Source organism: Strigops habroptila, chromosome 1 (assembly GCF_004027225.2).
Source record: "Strigops habroptila isolate Jane chromosome 1, bStrHab1.2.pri, whole genome shotgun sequence".
NCBI lineage: Eukaryota > Metazoa > Chordata > Aves > Psittaciformes > Psittacidae > Strigops > Strigops habroptila.
The window spans coordinates 77512046-77531742 of NC_044277.2; the positions used below are offsets into that span (position 1 = coordinate 77512046).

The following is a 19697-nucleotide window of genomic DNA, read 5'->3' on the forward strand; positions in this document are numbered from 1 at the left end:
AGAGGTCAAGCTCCTGTATGGCTCACATACCAACCCTTCCACTGACAGTGGATCTGTGTCTCCATCAACCATCAACCTGGAGTTTTGTTCCCAAGGCCTGGGACCCAATAGTGCTGGTAAAAACAGAGGTGGAGAAAGTGTTGAGAGTCTCTGCCTTTTCAGGGTTGTTAGTGACTAATTCCCTTCTCTGCTTAACAGTGGGCCAGTATTTTTCTTCTGTTTCTGCTTGTTGTTTATGTACCTAAAGAACCCATTCTTGTAGTCTTCGACATCTCTGGACAATTTCAATTTGAGATGAGCTTTTGCTTTTGTAACTGTATCTCTGCACATCTTCGCAACGCCCTTGTAGTTCTCCACGGCTATTCATCTGCATATTCATGCAAACGGTATTCATTTCCCATCTCTGGGACTCCTTTTTTGTTTCTGAGCAGACTCAGGTCACAGTTAAGCCAAGTGGGTCTCTTACTCCACCTAATTCCCTTACTTGGAATTAGGGGATGAACTGGTTTTGTGCTTCCAGGAGAGAGTTCCTGAAAATCTCCCAGCACTTTCTAGTTCATTTATCATCCATGGAAGCTTCTCATTCAATCACTCCCAACTGAGCTCTGAAATTTGCTTGTCTAAGATCTAAATCCTTTGTCTTCATACTAGCCTTCAGCATGCTCAGCTGGAACTCAAACTCCACAATACTGTGATCACTGCAGCCAAGGTTATCACTGACCAAGATATCACAACAAAGGGTTTCTCAGTTTGTGAGTAGCGAGTCCAGAAATGCCTCGTTCCTGGTTGGCACATCTACCATTTGTATGAGGAAGCCAGTCCTCTAGGTATTCCAGGAACTTGATGGATGACATTGAGCTGATGTATTGCTCTTCCAACAAACATCTGGGTAGTTGAAGTCACACATAAGAAGCAGGTTCTGTTGACCTGAAGCTTGCTTAAGTGACCCAGATATTGCTTTGCTGGTCTTATTAAGTTGGTTTGGAGGTTGGTAGCAGATGCCTACTCTAAGATCCCCCTTTGAGACAACCCCTTTGATCTTGACCCAGAGGCATTTGATGAGACTTCCACAATCGCCATAGCTGACTTCTGTACATTTAAGGTTCTCCTTAACATAGAATCATAGAATGGTCAGGAAAGGACCTTAAGATCATCTAGTTCCAACCCCCTCATCCTCTCTTACCCTGCCTGTCTTTACAAACAAGCCTAAAGTCATCCATCGGGATCCTCCAGTCATATGAGTTGTCCCACCATGTATCAGTTATTCCTATGATATCGTAACTTTCTGGCTGGGTGCGGAGCTCTGGCTCCTCCTGTTTGTTCCCAAGGCTGTGTACACTGGTATACTACCATGTTTATATTTTAGCTTTTACTTGGAATCTATATCCCAGTTTTACATGAAAAATTATTTAAATAAAAACAAACCTTGAATGAGTCACTGTAAATTGCCAACTTGCTTTAAGTGTGAAAACTGTCTACCATGAATGTATTCCTTGTGTCTGAACAAAACATGTCGCAATGATTTCATACAATATAGAGGAGAAATGGAGAAACCAAATCCTCCAAATAAAATGTAAACAAAGATTTGCTCATGCCATTACAGACATGTAGAGGAAACATCATCTAAGAAGAGAGGATGGACTGAGTTCATCAATAATAGCTGCTAACACAATAAATCTTGGAATAACATTTAATATGACAACAAATCCGTGTGATATAGGTGATGGGCAAAAGCAATTTTTGTTAGCATTTATTAGCGATAAAACTCAGCTACCCATGTGGATGTGCAGCTCTGAGTTCTCGAATGCACAGGTTTTCTGTCAAACTATGGCTTGCTGTTAATCTCAATGTGCCATGTTTTTTACCTGCTGAATTACCTCAATTCATTATTGAGACACTAATTAAGATCACTGATGTGGCATTAAACATCAAAGCATCCTATACTCAGCAGTTTTACCAATTTCATATGTGAAGAACTGCATTATTTTCTTTATTTCTAGTATGCTGTGCTATGGGTCTTTTTTGTTTTGTTTTCATTTTTGTTTGTTTGTTTTTCCAATGACTCCTGCTCCATGTAGGAGGGAAGGAAAGGAACATGAAAAATCATTCCCGATTCACATCCTCACACTGATTATAACTGTCTAGGCCACTATCCAACTCACTTTATCTCTTCAGTCAGAACCCTCCCCTACTCACGCATTCTCCATACTAACAAGAAAGAAAAGCAATCCCTTCCCATATAAAAAAATCCTGTGCTCAGAAAGACAACAGCTTTATACACTGTAATTCTAGAACTGAAGTTGTTGATCAGAAAGGCGGAGTTTCTCAAATCAAAGTGACTAATGGACTAATTAGTCACTCCTCATACAGAACTGTTCTATACATTAGATCAGCCTTGTTGCCCTTCTCAGAAATATTTCTTTTGCAAGACTGGGGAAAAGGATAAGAAAATGAGAAGTATGCTTTATGTTTGAGACACGGGTGCACAGCAGATTTATACAGTAAGATATTTGGTAGGTTTTTTCCCCTCTTCCTAATGATTTCTAATATTTGGTTTATCCACTGGGTTGTTTCTAAGCACTTTGCTGATGGAGATTTATCTTAGAGCTCATATAACCTTACAGTCTTTTTAATGAGTGGTAACTGCCAACTCGGTTAAAACTGCTCCACTGAGCTGCTGCTCATGTGCCCTATTCTACATTTATCTGTATTGAATTTCAGTCAGTCTTAGAAGATTCCCCTGATGCATTTCTTTATGGTTATTATTTCCTTTCTTTTTTTTTTTCTCAATAGCTTAGTATAATTAATGAAATGTGTCATTTGACTATTCACCCTGCTTTCCACAAATAGTTTTAAATGCTACGTGGCATTGGATTTCCCCACATGCAGGATTTGAGGTTTTTTTGGTTGGTTGGTTGTTTTTGCGGCTGTTTGTTTTGAAGAGTTTTTGGGGGGTGTTTTGGATTTTTTTTTTTTTGTTTTGTTTTCTTTTTCAGGTTATTTTCTGTTTGTATCCTCAGATACCAAAGTAGTTTTAGATATTATTATACCAAAATTAGTGGGTTAGGTATTTCTTCTTGGATTACTGCACCAAGTTTATGTGATTAATAACTGCTCATTTGTGGATTTCTTCTATAGCTTCTTCCACAGTGCCTCAGTTTGAGACTCCTCCTTTTACGCATTCCTTATAAAATGACTGTGCTGTGCTCCCCCAGGTCTCCCATGGTAAAGAGATTTAAAAAAAATTCTTTCAGCAATTCTGCAACAGTCTTGGTTTTGCTCTCTTTACACCTTTTACACCTCAACTGTCTTTCAGTCTTTCAGCACAACAGTCTCTGATAAGCTTCCTCATCTTGATGTTTCTAGAGAAGAATTTTGTTTTTTTTAGTGTTAAGTTTTTCCTCAAAATTTCTTTGATGGGTTGCTTGCTTTACAATTAGGATGCAAAATTTCTCAGTCGTTTCTATTTCTCTCATGTGGAAACAACTGCACTTTTAAAAAGACTGCCTTTATTTGCCCTCTCTACTGTGCCATTTAGTCATTCCAACTTCCCTTAGCCCTTCACTTCTTTCTGGTGGGTGCTTGGCATTTACTTTAAGCATTACTTAAGACTAAGTTTAGCTTTAGTTCTTCTTTTGGAGATTTGATGGCTAGGTAATTTATGAAGTAGTAATTTATTATGGCTAGAGCCTTTTCATACTAGGGTTCAACCTCAATGTAAAATTTTTCCTGCCTTCCAGGGAGTAAGTGAAGTACCCCATTCCTACTGCATTTTTGCTGCCATAGAAGCTATCTGAACACCCTCAACACATCGTCACCAACTTTGTTATTCCAGTCAGCAAGGTAATGACAATGTTCTTGTAGTTTTAATAATACATCTGAAACATCCATAAAGACATTCTTTAGTTTGTTGAAATAGTTATGTTGTCATGAATTGACTCAAGAATTTCAGATAGAAATTGTTCATATATCAAGGGTGTGCAAACATTGCTTCTGTAATCCTTTACCAGATTCAAAATTATACCTCTTTAGGATACTACTGAATTTAACGATTAAAATAGATAATTAATATTAAGTAGTAAAATAAATCTAGCAATAAAAACATATTAAAAAAATTGAAAAAAGCCACTATATTTATATAAATCGTAAGCATTTCAATTTGTTTTGTAAACATGTACAGAAACCTCTTCCTAAGCAGATTTTCCTAATTCAAAGGAAGCGTTCCGTTTGTGGATAGCACCTCTTTTACTATCAACACATCATCACAAGAATGGCTCATGTAGGTCCTTTGATCGATATGAAAAAATGTCTGCAGAACTGCAACTATTGGTATGCCTTTTATATGAGACTTTGAAAAGCTGTTTTATTTATACTGAAGTATTGAGTATGCCAATTCACTGGAAGATAATAAAACAAATACATTTTGGCAACAGCTTACTTGTATCTGATAACAAAACAGACAAGGGCATCCAATACCCCATGCCACACGAATTAATTATACACTAAACCCAACGTAATTCCCAAGTGTAAATTTATGAATACAAACTATTACCCTGATGACTGGGATTTTTCTTTGTTTGTAACCTAATGGAAAATTCCAAAGCATTCTTAGATGAAAAATGAAGATTTGATACAAATGTTCAATATACAGGACAGCTACACTACTGTTCTTGAGTAACAGACTTAGAGACAGCTCTTCTGCTGAGCTTATTCCCCAAGTCCTTTAATAATATCTTTCTGCAGAGAGACATCTTTGCAACTGTTTTATCTCCAGTCTTGAACAGCTCCATACAGGCAACCTTTCCTCCAGAAAACCTCATGTATAGCAAAGAAGCAATTGCTGAGAAAGCAATACATCAACATCAAACAATATGAGTCATTACCTTTAGTGTTGTATAGAATACACCACGCAACTAACCTTTTGCAATATTCATATACGGATCTATGAATATTGCCGTCTTTTTTCAGACATTTTGAGATGAACTAACAAGCTGCTAAACCTGAAAGCCCTACTCTTTCACAGCCATCTTCACCTTAGAAAAAGAGGGTATCTTCTTGCTAAAGCATGTTTTTGCGTGGTTTCACTTGTCACATTCTTTTAGATGAAAAAAGGAGAAAATACCTAAAACAGTGGTGATGTGCATTCTATTTGCCTAAGTATCATGTTCGACTCCCTGCACTTTTTCTTTTAATCTTTGTAGCTTGATATACAGTAAATAGCATTATTTAATGTAGACTTTCAATCATTCAGACAGAAGTGTTCCTATTATTGTATAAACAAGCTAATTAAAAATCCAGATAACATTCCTTTTATAAATACATATCACATGGGACGATAAAACACACTGAATAGCCAAATGATGCAGCAGAATCTTTAGAAAGACAACAAGACATGTGGACATGAAAAGTTACACAGGCCATGAACATGAATGAGCCCATCAGCTTGCGAAGGTACTTAAGAAGTAATTGACATGCTAAATCACACGAGTTTGTCTGCATACCTTCTGCTTCATCATCTATTGATTTAAGAGTAGCTGGTAAATATCCTTTAAAATAAAGCTACCAAGTTCAAGACTAATAGACAAGGATGCAGAATTATCTTTATTTCCTCACTGCTACATCTTATGGATGTAATTAACGCACTACCTCTCTTGTGGTTTGGTTTGTTTTTTTTAAATACAGAAATAAAGTATTTTGGCATTTTACATAGCTTTGATACAATGATTGACAGAAGATAGGCATACAGAGTATGCCATAAGTTAAAGATGCAGTTGCAAAGAGGGCAAGTTGTACCACACCACCTTTGTGGTGGGTCTACCTTGGCTGGCTGTTGAAAGCCCAACCAGCTGCTCTCTCGCTCCCCTCATCAACAGGACCAGAGAGAAAATAAGCTGAAAAAAAGTTAATAGGTTGAGATAAAGACAGCGAGATCACTAACCAATTACTGTAACATATTTGACATGAGGCAAATGAATTTAATTTATTGTCAATTAAAAGAGAGTTAGATGGTGAGGAAAAAAAAGAAAAAAAGACAAAAGCTAGAACACCTTTCTCCGCCCTCCCTCCCCCCCCCTTCTTCCCAGGCTTGCTTTCACTTCTCTTTCTTTCCCCTCTCAGGGGTACAGGAGGATGAAGAATGGGGGACTGTGGTCAGCCCACAGCAGCTCCTCTCTGCTGCTCCTTCCTCCTCAAAGCTTTTCCGTGCTCCAGCTTGGGACCTTCCCACGGGCTGCAGGGAATCCTCCCCACCCCCGCCTCCCCCACCGGAGTCCCTCCCGGTGCCGCAGGGGCATCTCTGCCGGGCGCCCGGAGCCCCTCCTGCCCTCCTCCCGCTCTGCCCTCGGGGCTCGCAGCGCTGTTTCTCACCCGGCTCCCCTCAGCCCTGGCTGCCAGGCAGCGTTTTGCCCTTCCTTACCCAGGCTTTCCCCGAGGCGTCCGCCCGTGGCTGAGGGGCTCAGCTCTGCCCTGCTCTGGGGCCGGTGGAGCCGGCTGGGACCGGCTGTGTCCGGCACCGGCAGCATCGGCCGCTCCACACAAGGGATGCCCGGGCAGACATCCTGCCAGCACCTCGCTATGTAAAACCAATACATGACCAAATGAAAACCAGAATGAAGGAAGGAACAAGGCTAGGTAGGTACAATGCTGGCTTTCCCCACCAATAAATACATAAATAAAATTTAAAAAAAGCCACCAAAATCAAAAACCCAAGCAACTAAAACGTTTAAGTGAGAAATGGCAGTTCCACCTAAAAGATGTTGGTTTCATCAATATAGTCGGTTAGTGCAAAGAACACATACAAGACAGAACTTCAGCTGCTGGTGTGTCTAAATCATTAAACGGTAAGAAGTAAAGAATAAAAAAAAGAGGTCAAGTTTTGTACAGACTTTTTCAGTCCGTAAGAGTCTCGGGGAAGATTAGATCACACTGACAAAATTATTTTGACCATTAGTTGACATAACCATCTCCACATTGCAAACTAATGTTTTGCAATATAGAACTGACAGACTACATAAAGCTTCCTTACAAAAACAGTTATTACTTTGACATTAGATTCAGTGGTGCTGTTTTGACATAAAGGACCAAGTTTCTTCTTGGTGCAATTCCACATTGCCTTAAATGAAGTTAAACCAGGTAAACACTTCAGCCCATGTCTCTGGACTAGAACTGAACACTTCAACATGTTCACGCTTTTCTGTTTTTCTGGTTGGTTTGTCAAACCAAAACGCCCTTGTCAGTCTGTATATAACCATTTTCTGTCAAAGGACTGCAATGCAACTACTATGCTTCAGGAAACCTCAGATACAGCTGAACACGCTAGAAGAAAGTCAAATTGATAAGGCTGATGAAAGAATTCTCTTCCCTTGAGTTTAATTTTCCCCCAAATAACCTCTGAATGTTTAGAGATTCCACTTTAAAAATAATAACTAAAACCTAAAGGTCCACAGCATTCTATGACTTGCAGAATTTCAGTAGTATGTCCTCAACCTCTCAATAAGAAGCCAAATAACAATTATTGAATAAAGGTAGGGTTGCTATCAGCATGGAGGCAGCAAAGGGGGCCGTCTGTGCCAACAGAACTCAAGAAAAAAAGAAAAGCAAGTACACATGTGCACATTTTTATTTTGAAAAGCTTTTGGGTTGGCAACAGTCTTGAGTTAGCTTTTTGTAAAATTATAGTAGAAAATGAGATAGGACATGATGTAAGACCATATAATGTGCAATACCTCAGATGTGATGACAGTTAAAATGGAGAGGGGCACATTTCCTCTGTTCTTGGTAAGGCTGCTCCCTGAGCAACAGTGGGAGACAGACAGAAGAAAGAAGTAAGCACTGTTGTAAGTTTTGGCTTTCAACCAACTTCAATGGCACTGAATCAAAATGTTATTTAGCAACAGTAAGGGTGACAAGAATTAGCACCTGAGTAATCAGAGAGCAGAGAAGCATAAAGATTGGAATAGATAAAAAGTACTGTAAAATCTGAGGTTAGTGACCTAATGCAATAAAAATCCTGTAACAGGGAAGAAGATGATTTTGAGTAATCAGGAAGAAGAAAACCATAAAGACTGAAGTAAATAGAATGTATTATGAAATCTGAGGTTACTGATCTATGAAGAAACTCTAACAGGGGAGAATTTTTTATTTTTTTATTTTTTTAAATTAAAAGGGATCTATTAAAATACAAACCTCTACTTCTTCAGTGCAAACACTGATAATCTCAGTCTTTCACAGATTTACCAAGAGGTCCTTTGGCAGAAGCTTGAGACATCTCAGTCTTAAATTTAATTGAAAATTGTGAAGCTAAAATCTTTGCTCAAATATTAAGTGTATTCATTCAATGTTCATCTTCCCCCTTTCTTCTAAGAGCCGTGAAAAGATTAAAAAGTTGATCTCTTTCACACTACACACATGAAATACGTGATTTTTAAGCTTGCTGAGCCAAAATACCTCTCTTTTTCTTTTTACTTTATTTCTACATAGGTCTATTCTAGTATAAACTTTTAAAGAAGCAACCAAAGTCTATAAAAGAACAGAAAAATCTGTGCTTGCGTACTTAGGTTGTTATTCCTACCACATCTTTGCTAGCTATAGAGGAAAAATATTTTATCTAAATACATTATTTGTGAAACTTGCAACCTAAAAGGTAGAAAATGAGATGCATGTTATTCTAGATGCTGATTATGCCACTTGCATGCTTTTTTATGAAGGCATGAAAAGGGCTAATAAACCATGTGCAAAAGCTTTAGACTATAATACCTACACTTTCCTTTTCATTTTATCATAAAAACTCCCCACTTTTTTATCAGGATAAATTTTGGAACTCTTCGCTTATGTCTGAAATGCTGAAATATCGGATACTTTATGTTAACCTCCAACACTAAATAAAATCATTTTAATTGTAAAACTCCACTTCCGTTTCTTGTTGGCACTTACTCTAAAATACACACATTTTCCCCTTTCTGTCATGGAATCTGAGATATGAAACTGTCTTGATATGATCAGGGAAGATCACTGTCCTGTATCAGAACTAATTTACTGCAATGACTTTGAAGAAGAGTTTTGAGTTACAAGTCTGGTATGCTATATTTCAGTTTCCAAGAGTAAGATAGAAAAGTAACAGCAGAATTACTACCTTTAAAATCCAATATAACACCTGGGATTTCTTTCTTAATCTAATTTTCAGTACAATCATTTTAGTGCATTTTGAAAGCTGTTACTTTCATTTTCTCTTTCCTGTATTCACACCCATTTCTCACTGTTCCATACTTCTTCATCTCCCCCATCAACATAAATCTGAAAGTGGTTTTGAATTACAGGTGAAAATGTGACAACAAAGTGTCACTCCCCTAACCCCTCAAATTTGGGAATAAAAATGTAGTTGAAAACCAACACAGAGTGGAATGTCTGAAAAAACATTCCTATTTATCCTGCAGAGGGCATCTGAAGTGGATGAAGAGGTACACATTCTGTATTTCAGAGATCCAAAGTGTCCACAGAGAAATCAAGTGTCTCTTGTTCATTGTATTCCTCTGCTGTTGTCTCTAACAGCATGACTCATTCAGCCTCTAACCAATGCTGATCTTCCCTTTACCACTGCACATCTACTCTCCTCAAAGTAAAAAGGACAGTGAATGTGTAGTTATGACCTGTTTCCAGTGCAACTCACTCACTTTTAAGAAGTATAAGCACTCTCATTTTTAAGAAATATTAGAAGGAACAGACAAAGAGGTGTGAAGGTTCGAAATGAAGAACGTTATGGACTGAAAACATGTACTCTGTTTCTCTTCTTTCCTAAAACTGTTTATTTGATTTTTTCCCCCCCATATTCTGACACGTGAATTATCTAATCTGGAAGCATGGGGAAAATGCAAGAGAAATGCAAACTGTATCAGCCATGGCAACTGAGAAATGTTAACAGTTTGCAGCTCTGCAGCACAAGTTTTTCTCAATTTCCTCATGAGAATCTTTGTTCCTCTGAGCTGGTGCAGATGGTACCTGACTACTCACCAGGCTACAGCGCATTCACTAGGCCTGCCCCTTTCACTATGTTTTCATATGAGTAGTTTTCATCAGGGAGATGCAAAAGACAAGAAGTCTCATGTAGCTGAAAGCTCAGTTCTGTGGATTCAAGCTGCTTATTTGAGACAAGAATATTTGTTCCCACTTAATTTACACAGTTTGTCCACCACGCACACACACACATGCACATACTTGCAATCACAGATAAGCAACCTGTCAGAACCAATGTTGTGAGATACTACTGATCATTGGGAAGTTTTCAAATAATTACCACAAATAATTCATTATTTTAGATTAATGGTCGCTCTAGTTTTAAATTCTTTAAAGATACCTTTTTTAATACAAAACTAGTTTTGGAGTTGTTTGTTCAGGAAAACATACCCTGGAACATTGAAGACTTACACCAAGTGCAACAGCAGGGAACCACTTCAATAATCTCAGAACTACACAGAATACTTAACATCTACAAAAGGATCACTTCTCATTTCTACAACAAACTCGTTTTCCCAGGACCCGTGTTTTGACATGTTGCTATAAAAACCTTCTGAGTATGGCTAATATGGGTTAATTTTATACACATTTACAGTCTCCAAATGACTTTTTTTTTTTTTAGAGGAAAGAAATAATGACTGGGGAATGGAGATATGCTTGATATTTTAATATAATGATGACTTGTTGTCCTAACAGTTGCAGTATAACAGATGATGGCAGTAAATTAATCCATCCTCTTGACAGTCACTTCAGGATAAGAATGAGAAACTTTACCATTTTCATTGCAGGCCTATCCTATTCTTCTCTGCAGTGTGCATTTCCATGACAATGACTCTAATCATTATAACAGCATTGTACGTAATGACTCTGCTTTCTGTGATGTTACTTCCAAATTGGGTGTGAAAAATGTGAAAGGACAGATCTCAAATGGCAAAACTCTCACCAGTGAAGCAGAGTAGTTCACAGAATTAATAACTGACAGAACTGATAGCTTGCTGCCCCCAAACAGAAATAAAAGGACACTGCTCACATTGCCTTCCTTCATAAACTGAGGGGCTTTGCATGAAAGCTTCTTGTCAAATTAAAGGCAAAATGAGACCTTGATGCAGTGAGTACAATTAAATGTGACATCAGTAAAACATCTATTTTTCAAAATGAAAAGGAACTCATGCACAATGACCAGTAACAAAATTTTGCTAACTACTAATGTCAGTCTTAGCCAGATTTTTTTTCTGAATTAAAAATATATGCCTGAACTAGTATGATTGATCTTTGCAGTAAATTCATCAGAACCATGTCAACGAATGGAAAATAGAGTACAGATGCTTCTAAGTCCCACAAAACTTCTGCAAATATGAACTTAATAATAATGTGAAGTACTCAGAGTAGAAAATTATGAGCACCACAGGGAATTCTCTGAGGAAAAGGGGAGAAAAATTGGTATGTACAGAGAAAGACATTTCCTCAAACAAGGCATGTAGTCACATTCTGACCATGAAGGATTAAAAGAAATACTATTCATTGATCCCTGTAAATGTAGCATTAATAGAGTGGTCAGAGGCTGAAAGAAAATATATTGAAAGGGACCATCCTTTAGCTCACTGAATCCAGGCCTCTGTTCTTTCATGCTACCATGTTTCTAAATGCCTTCACAAAGACAAGCATGCTTTACTTTTAAAGCCCTTCAGGTTTTTGTTTCCACTGTTCCTATCAGACCCTTTCAGAATTTTGTTTTTTTTTTTCCATTTGAAATTAACTCATGGCCATCAAAATGTCATTTTTTTCAAGTAAAAGCTGAATCAACTTGAAAGCTCTTCTCTTTCCCTTGTGGTTTCTTCTGAAGTGTATTAATAGAATAACACATGCTCTCCGCTACTATTTGTGGGAGTAATTAAACAAACATATTTTCATAGAATAATAGAATCACTGAATGGTTTGGGTTGGAAAGGAGCTTAAAGATCACCTAGTTCGAACGCCTCTGCCATGAGCAGCGATATCTCTCACTAGACCAGGTTGCTCAAAGCCCTGTCCCACCTGGCCTTCAATACTTTCAGGGTTGGAGCAACCCTAACTTCACTGGGCAACCTTCTCCTGTGTCCCACCACACTCACAATAAGGAATTTCTTCCTAATGTCTAATCTAAATTGACCCTCTTTCAGTTTAAAAACATTTCCCTTTGTCCTATCTGTACATGCCCTTGTAAAAAGTCCCTCTCCAGCTTTCCTGTAGGCCACCTTTAGGTACAAGAAAGCTGCTGTAAGGTCTCCCCAAAGCCTTCTCTTCTTGAGGCTAAACACCACAACTCTCTTAGTCTGTCTTCATAGGAGAAGTGCTCCTGCCCTCTGATCATCTTCGTGGCCCTCCTCTGGACTCCCTTGAGCAGGTCCACATCCCTCTTGTGCTGGGGATCCCAGAGCTGAATACAGTACTCCAGGTGGGGTCTCACAAGAGTGGAGTAGAAGGGGAGACTCACCTCTCTTGACCTGCTGGCCACGCTCCTTTTGATGCAGCCCAGAATAAAGCTGGCCTTCTGGGCTGCAAGCGCACACTGAAGCCGGCTCATGTTCAGTTTCTCATCACCCAACGCCCCCAAGTCCTTCTCAGGGCTGCTCTGAATCCAGTTTCCACCCAGCCTGTCGCTGTGCTTGGGATTGCCCTGACCCAGCTGCTGGACCTTGCACTTGGCTTTGTTGAACTTCATGAGTCTTGTGCTGGCCCACCACTTGAGCCTGTCCAGGTCCCTCTGGATGGCATCCTTTCCCTTCTGTGTGTTGACTGCACCACACAGCTTGGTGTCATTGGCAAATTTTATGAGGGTGCACTCAATCCCAGTGTCTATGTCGCCGACAACAGTGCTGGTCCTAATGCCAACTCCTAAGGAACACCACTCACCACTGCTCTCCACTTGGACATTGAGCTGTTGTCCACAACTCTCTGAGTACGACCATCCAGCCAAATCCTTTTTGACCAAGTCATCCATCCATCAGATCCATGCCTCTCCAATTTAGAGACAAGGATGTCCTATGGGACAGTGTCAAATGCCTTGATTACATCACCTGCTCTTCCCTTATGTACCAACGCGGTGGCCCCATCATAGAAGGCCACCAAATTGGTCAGGAATGATTTGCCCTTAGTGAAGCCATGTTTGCTGTCACAAATCACACCCCCTGTTCATGTGCCTTAGCATTGTTTCCAGGGGGATCTGCTTTGTAATCTTGCTGGGCACCAATGTGAGACTGACTGCTCTGTAGTTCCCTGTATCTTCCTTTTTTCCCCTTTTTCAAAGTGGAAGTTATATTTCCCCTTTTCCACTCAGTACGAACGTCACCAGATTGACACGATTTCTCAAACATGATAGATAATGGCTTAGCCACTTGATCTGACAGTTCCCTGACGACCCGCAGATGCATCTTGTCAGGACTTGTGCACCTTCAGGTTCCTTAGATGATCTCAAACCTCATCTTCTCCTACAGCAGGTGCTGCTTCGTTCTCCTAGTCCCTGCCCTTGCCTCCTGTGACTTGCAGCAGTATGGCTGGAGCTCTTGTAGTGAAGACCGAAGCAAAAAAGTCATTGAGTATCTCAGCCTTCTCCATAACCCCTGTAACCCTGTGGTTATATGGTTAGATTTTATTCTCTAACACCACCCCAAACATACCATTCATTTTGCTCTGCATAGCTTCACATAGAGATTCATTTTTCTTGGCCAAATTAATCAAAGCAATAAACAGGTTAACATTATTTTCCACAATGCCTTCACTTCTACTTTATCTCCATTTTGCTTATCTCAGCTTTTGCAGCTAGTGTGCTGTTTACCTTTTTTAAGGTATGACAGTGGAGACAATAACTGATCTGCCAAGCAGATCTTTCTCTTCCTCTGTCGCTTACATCTGACAAACTATAGTGTATGACTGACATTCATGATATTGTCTATAAGGGCCTTATCACATTGTGGTCTTGAGGTTTACTATGTACCTCCATATCTAAATCTTATTCATGCTACCTAGCTCTTTCCAGACAATGTTTTGCTTCTCCTGCATAGCTTTGCATCAGCAACATGTTTGTAAAATGTTTTCAAAATCATTCATGAAAATGCTAATCAGTCTAAGATGGATCTGAAAGTGTATGTCCTTATCCCCTTACCCGCTTTAAAAGCTCCTCTTTCAATGCAGTCTGTTATCTCCACTTAGAAAGCTCGTTCTCCAGTTTACATTTTCTGCATAAATCTCAACAATTTTTAGTATGCTGAAATACTTGGTATTCTACTAAGCTTGGTATAACTGAGTAATTTTTTTTTTGGGTCCTCAAGTTAACTGTACCTTAAATACAGATGCTTCACTTGCTATTTTTAGTTCAGACGAATATGTTTAAATTTGAAAGCCCTTCCTACCAGACATCTGTGATTTCAGAAGCTACTGGTTTCCTTGGATATTTTTTCATACTCTGAGATATAATTTTCAGGATTCCCAACTTGAAGGCAAACTAAGATTAAATAATTCCTTTTCCACACCCTCATCTCCATTAACAATCTTTCTTCACCCAACATACTCAATGTCTTTCTCCATTTTCATTAAGGAGATTAAGACTAATCTAGATTATGTAATAAAAAAATTCTATCATAATGCTGAAAGACAGTATTCAGGGCGAGAAAAGCTCCATCTGGCATACATCTTGCAATAAAGTTATATATACAGTTTTGTGTTATCTTAATGCAAATTTAAAACCATGCTGTACAGACAACATTATACATGATAAACCAGACTTCAGCTGGCCAGCCTACAACTGCATCAGTATGAACTTTATGCCCGAAGCTCCCTAATATATGTCAAAACATAAATGCAGGGCTTCTTGTTCTCACAGGCTTCTGAGGAACTTTAATAAGTAACACACCTTCTGCTTCTTTTTATGAAGAATGTCAGAGAATTTCCCTTTGGAGGATCCCTTTTTCACCCTACCTTCAGAGTGGAATGAACACCCTATGAAACTAAGACTGCATTTATAATATTCCCTGAAATAAAGCTGAATCTTATTCTGAAATACCTGGAAAAGTCTTTAGCAGTGACATATTTAAGCTCCATGCATTTGGGGTTCTAGAATCTGATCTGAGAGGATCAGCTGCACTCAGTGTTTAGCTGAGCTCAGAAGAAACACTATGTTATCCTATTTTAATATCTTCATCCTGTTTACTTTTATCTATATTTTTTCTTTATAATAAACAGAAAGCATATACATACAATTGGCAAGTTCATTGTGCAATCTCAATATGGCAATCTCAGAGGTGTCCTACTTTAAAAAAGGAGGCACCATCTAAGGAGACACCTGGTCTATCAATTCCACATTTCAAGGGATGGCAAAACCAAAACCAAACCCAAAAAGAAGACATCAACCTTACCTTTCCTACATACTGAGGATCTGGTCCCATGTGTTCTTCTAAAACAAAGAACTGATTCCACACCCATCCACGCTTGGGACGATGATGTACTTCTGTTTCGCCTTCTATGTGTTTGGTTTGATTTCTAGTCACCTTGATGGAGCCATGGTGAGCAGCTCCATTACACCTCTGCACAAAACAGAGACAAACTAGGACTGGGCAGATACAAGATGTACTTGTAATTCTCATTGTAGGATAAGCTTCCTGTTCAAGGTTTTCTTTCTCTTGTCTTTTGAGTTGTAATCCTTTAATAAGTTCCCGAGAAACAAGGTGAAGCCTGGTTCAGAAATACAGTCCAAAATGGGTTTTTCTGCTTGCTCATGGTTTAGCTGCCCATTTGGAAAAGCTCAGATTATATTTACATTATGAAAAGCTTACTGGAAAAATTGGTATTTCTTCTGAGGTCTTCACAATAGAGTTCCACAGCCGGCCATTTTCTATCTAATAGGGAAAGAAAAGAAAGCCACTTACTCATCACTAAACCCAGCAATTTTCAGGTTTCTGACCTTACATTACATTCACAGCTGTACTATCCAGTCTCTCAAAGATTCTCGTTTTAACTAGAATTTCTTTTCAACTGTTCCTGTAAAAGTGTTGTAAAAAGTGTTTTCAGATTGGTTTGATTAGAACACCTTAAGAATTACCATGGCTTTTCCAAGCTATGAAAACATTCACATTATTAAAAACTGGATGATTCAGGCCAGTTCCTTTGGCTTACTTCCAAATCACTGCCCTAGTCTGGCAGTAAAATAAAATCACTGCTGCAGTGTCATTACATAGATAGTGACTGGTAATTTCACATGAGTTCTTGATCTTCTGTACACCACAAAGAGATCTAACATGGTGAAAAATACCAAGGCTAAGATGGGTTTTGAAAGAAAGCCTCCAAAATAGGCTCTGAGGATTCAGAGTCAATATTAGGGCACATTGACTGGAATTTTCAGTCAAAATATGCACTTCTACATCCTGCGTTTTAAATAAATTCCAACCAATATCATACTGGAACCTCACAAGATTACTTCATACTGACAGAAAGCTCAGGTACCGGTGTTCAGATGATCAGTATTATTTTTACAAAAGCATTTCAGTTCCCAGTGGCAGTATTTTCTCAATCTTAAAGATGAAAATTTAAACGTTTATACTACAACGGTAAAAAGTGAAAAATGTGCATGGAAGTTGATTTAGCACTTAAAGCAAGCAAAGTACATTGAAAAAATAAAGTAACTCTTTAACCTCAGAGAAACAGTTACCCTAAGTTAACCATATGTTCAGTTATCTGAAGATATCAGTCAATCAGGAGTCTCAAAACATGCAACGACATCTATAAAAATTAGAACTGTCTTCCAATACTGGCTGTCTTTGAGAATCATAAAACCATTACAAGTAATGTAAACAGAAACACAATGAAACTAATTTTGTTTCTAAGTTTCATGGGAACCAAACAGAACAAATTCAAATTCTCTAAAGAATCAAACAGGAAATTAGAAATCAGATGGAAAAATACTGCAAGAAGGAAGGAAAAATACTGAAGGAAGCTTATCAACTGTCTTTTGGCTACAGAATTTTTCCCTTACAGTTCTTTCAAATCCATAATAATACTGGAAGCTGAACCATACTTTCTTCTGTATTCATCTAAATTCAGTTTCTAATCAGAATAATGGAAGAATTCTTCAAGACTGCTCTACAACATTAGAAATATCCAGAAAGGACATATTTTCCATTACTATTACTCAGTTCAGGACAGTGGATTATGCTGATGTAAAGGAAGAACTCCAGTTTCCTGCAGCTCAGCAGGAGTTAAAAAAGAAACTCTGTATGGTATTTTCTACTGAGGAAAGAAGTTTTTAGACATTTAGTACTACCCTGCTTCCTATTTCCACATCAGTGCAATCTCCCCTTAACCCCTAAAAGGTCCAAGCCATTAGTCTCTTAAAAGCCTCACATCCCATCTCAGAACAAATTCATATGACATGATGTATTGTTACCTTCTTTAGTACAAATGTGATTTAATAGGAATTTTTCACAGTTAAATTAATACACAGTTGTATGAAGTGTAAGTAATACCAGGGACAGAATCCAGACATTCTGGGTCTCACATTTGTTTCAAACTATATGCTCTTCTTCTGTAGTTTCCTTGACTTCCTGCATTCTTTCCCGATTCTTGCTAGAAATCAGTTTTTGCCTTGAGGCGTGCAATTGCCTTCTAAAGATTTCTATATTTACAGATGAACTATTTAAATAGATTAGTCATTGTTATACTTCAGATGTACATTAAAATTAATCAGTACCTCACAAAATGATAAGGCTGCAATTTTATCCATTCAAGTATTGTTTTTCTTCCCTTTGTTTCCATCTTGGGAAATGCCTGGGAGCAGTTCATAAGACTATAAGCAGTGCATAATGTTAAAAATGTGCATTGAAATTTCTCAGAATGGCACATTTTAAATGAATTTGGAATCATTACTACTGAACTTTCCTTTATAAGAACTGTGGGAATGGTGGTAGTGGAAAATTCTTGCCGTATAAGAGTAAATATAAATGAGTGCAGAAGATAGATAGATACCCACAAATCAAGATTTACTACACAGAACTTTGTTTCTTTCCCCTCTCAGAAGTCATTCATAGGGGGGGAAAAAAAAAAATCAAACAAAAAAAAAAAATCCAAACCCCAAACCAAACAAACAAAACCCCAAAACAAAACAAAACAAAACAAGCAAAAAACAAGACGGAGCCTGTAAACTGTGGTATTTCATAGTCTCGGCCTCATATGACTTAGAATAAATAGGAGACAAAACTATGAAGGGCTCCTTCATCTCAGAAATACCTGTTCTTCCTAGCATTAACTAGGAGGCATTAAATTTATATTTGTAAAAAACACTTTTATTTAACTCAATTCAGAAATTAAGTGTTAAACACTTGCTCCCAAAATTAAAGTTTTAGAATTCTTTGTTCTGAACAAATACTTTCAATAAAAACACCACCACCACAATAATAATAGTAACCATTATTATAATTATAATGCATCTACTTCCTGTTATAATCATGCTTAGAAGTTTAGGCCTCAACTGTTCCTGAGTTGTGTGTGAAGCCTGGAGAATTGTTTCCACTATGACAAATTCGACGGTTAAAAGAGGAATGATTTTTAGTGAAGATTCTTTGAAGCGTTTTCACTCTGCTAAACATCTCTTATAACCGAAGTCTAATTAATGCTCAGTAAAAAGGTCCTCATTCTTATTTACCCAGCACACTCGTACTAAAGGTCTAGCATAAACACTCATTAAAAACCTGCACCACCACCTCTAAGGAAACCTCAGCTCTGCAATGAAGACAGCAAAGTTTGTCTACAGGGGGAAGTACAGATGGAAAGACCTTGAATGGTTACTGGAGAAGAGACAGTTGCAAAGAACAGACAAACTTGAACTGTGAGTGAAAGACTGTACTTTCTGAAATCCCTTAAATTGTTACCTTCAGCTAACATACTAAGAGATACTGACTGCTCAATGCTCTTGTCTACAGGTTCAGATTAAGTGTCCTGCTTTATAGTTCTTGTTATAATGATGTATGCAACTGCAACGTAGACTTGTGTTATTGCCGTCTCCTGAGAGCCCTCATGAAAATGAGTTGTGTATCTCAAGAGACTCTCAGAGTGAATTTAAATTAAATAATTAAATAAGATGAGGTGGGAAAGTTCCACCAGCATTTCTGGAAATCATTACAGCACAGTAGTTACTGCTTAGTGTGGCAGCAAGACACTATAATGAATTCCCAGGAAACCAGTTTGAGCATAGTAATGCAAAGTGTGTATGCTTCACCACCATGAGGAGATGCATCCTTCGCTGCAGACTTGTCCTGAATCTCAGTGTCCCCCATCTCCCATAATCACATTGAGCACATATTTGAATTCATCCAAATGATTCAGTTTTGCAGATGCACATTCGGCAAAGCTCTGTGCATCTTCAGTCACATCCCTCGGGGACCCTTTTCAGTCCCACGGTGATGGAGTGACAATTACTTATGGAACTTACAATAAATTGTATTTCTCATATACTTTCTGACTTCTCCCTCTCCACTCTGCCCTCTAGACTTCCTCCCTGTCAGAACAAATTCTTCCATTATGAAAATTTGACCAGCTTTAAATCAACATAATTATTTAGATATAAATAATCAGGCAGGAAAATATTTCCTTTTTCCTGTGTTGCCTGTGCTTAGTTTATAGCCAAAGTTATATCCTTCAGCACTGCAGAAATAATGGTGTATTGA

General features: G+C 38.3%; 1 protein-coding gene across 11 annotated transcripts in view; it reads right to left on the reverse strand.

Moving 5' to 3' along the window:
* The window catches only part of CDH18 (cadherin 18), a 513966-nt gene that overhangs the window by 149814 nt on the left and 344455 nt on the right, over window positions 1–19697 (reverse strand). For all 11 annotated transcript variants that reach the window (XM_030500750.1, XM_030500758.1, XM_030500767.1 and 8 more), the window contains one exon: window positions 15399–15878. In XM_030500750.1, coding sequence (XP_030356610.1) covers window positions 15399–15626 — 228 coding nt within the window. In that variant the 5' untranslated portion in view covers window positions 15627–15878. The remainder of the gene's footprint in view (window positions 1–15398; window positions 15879–19697) is intronic.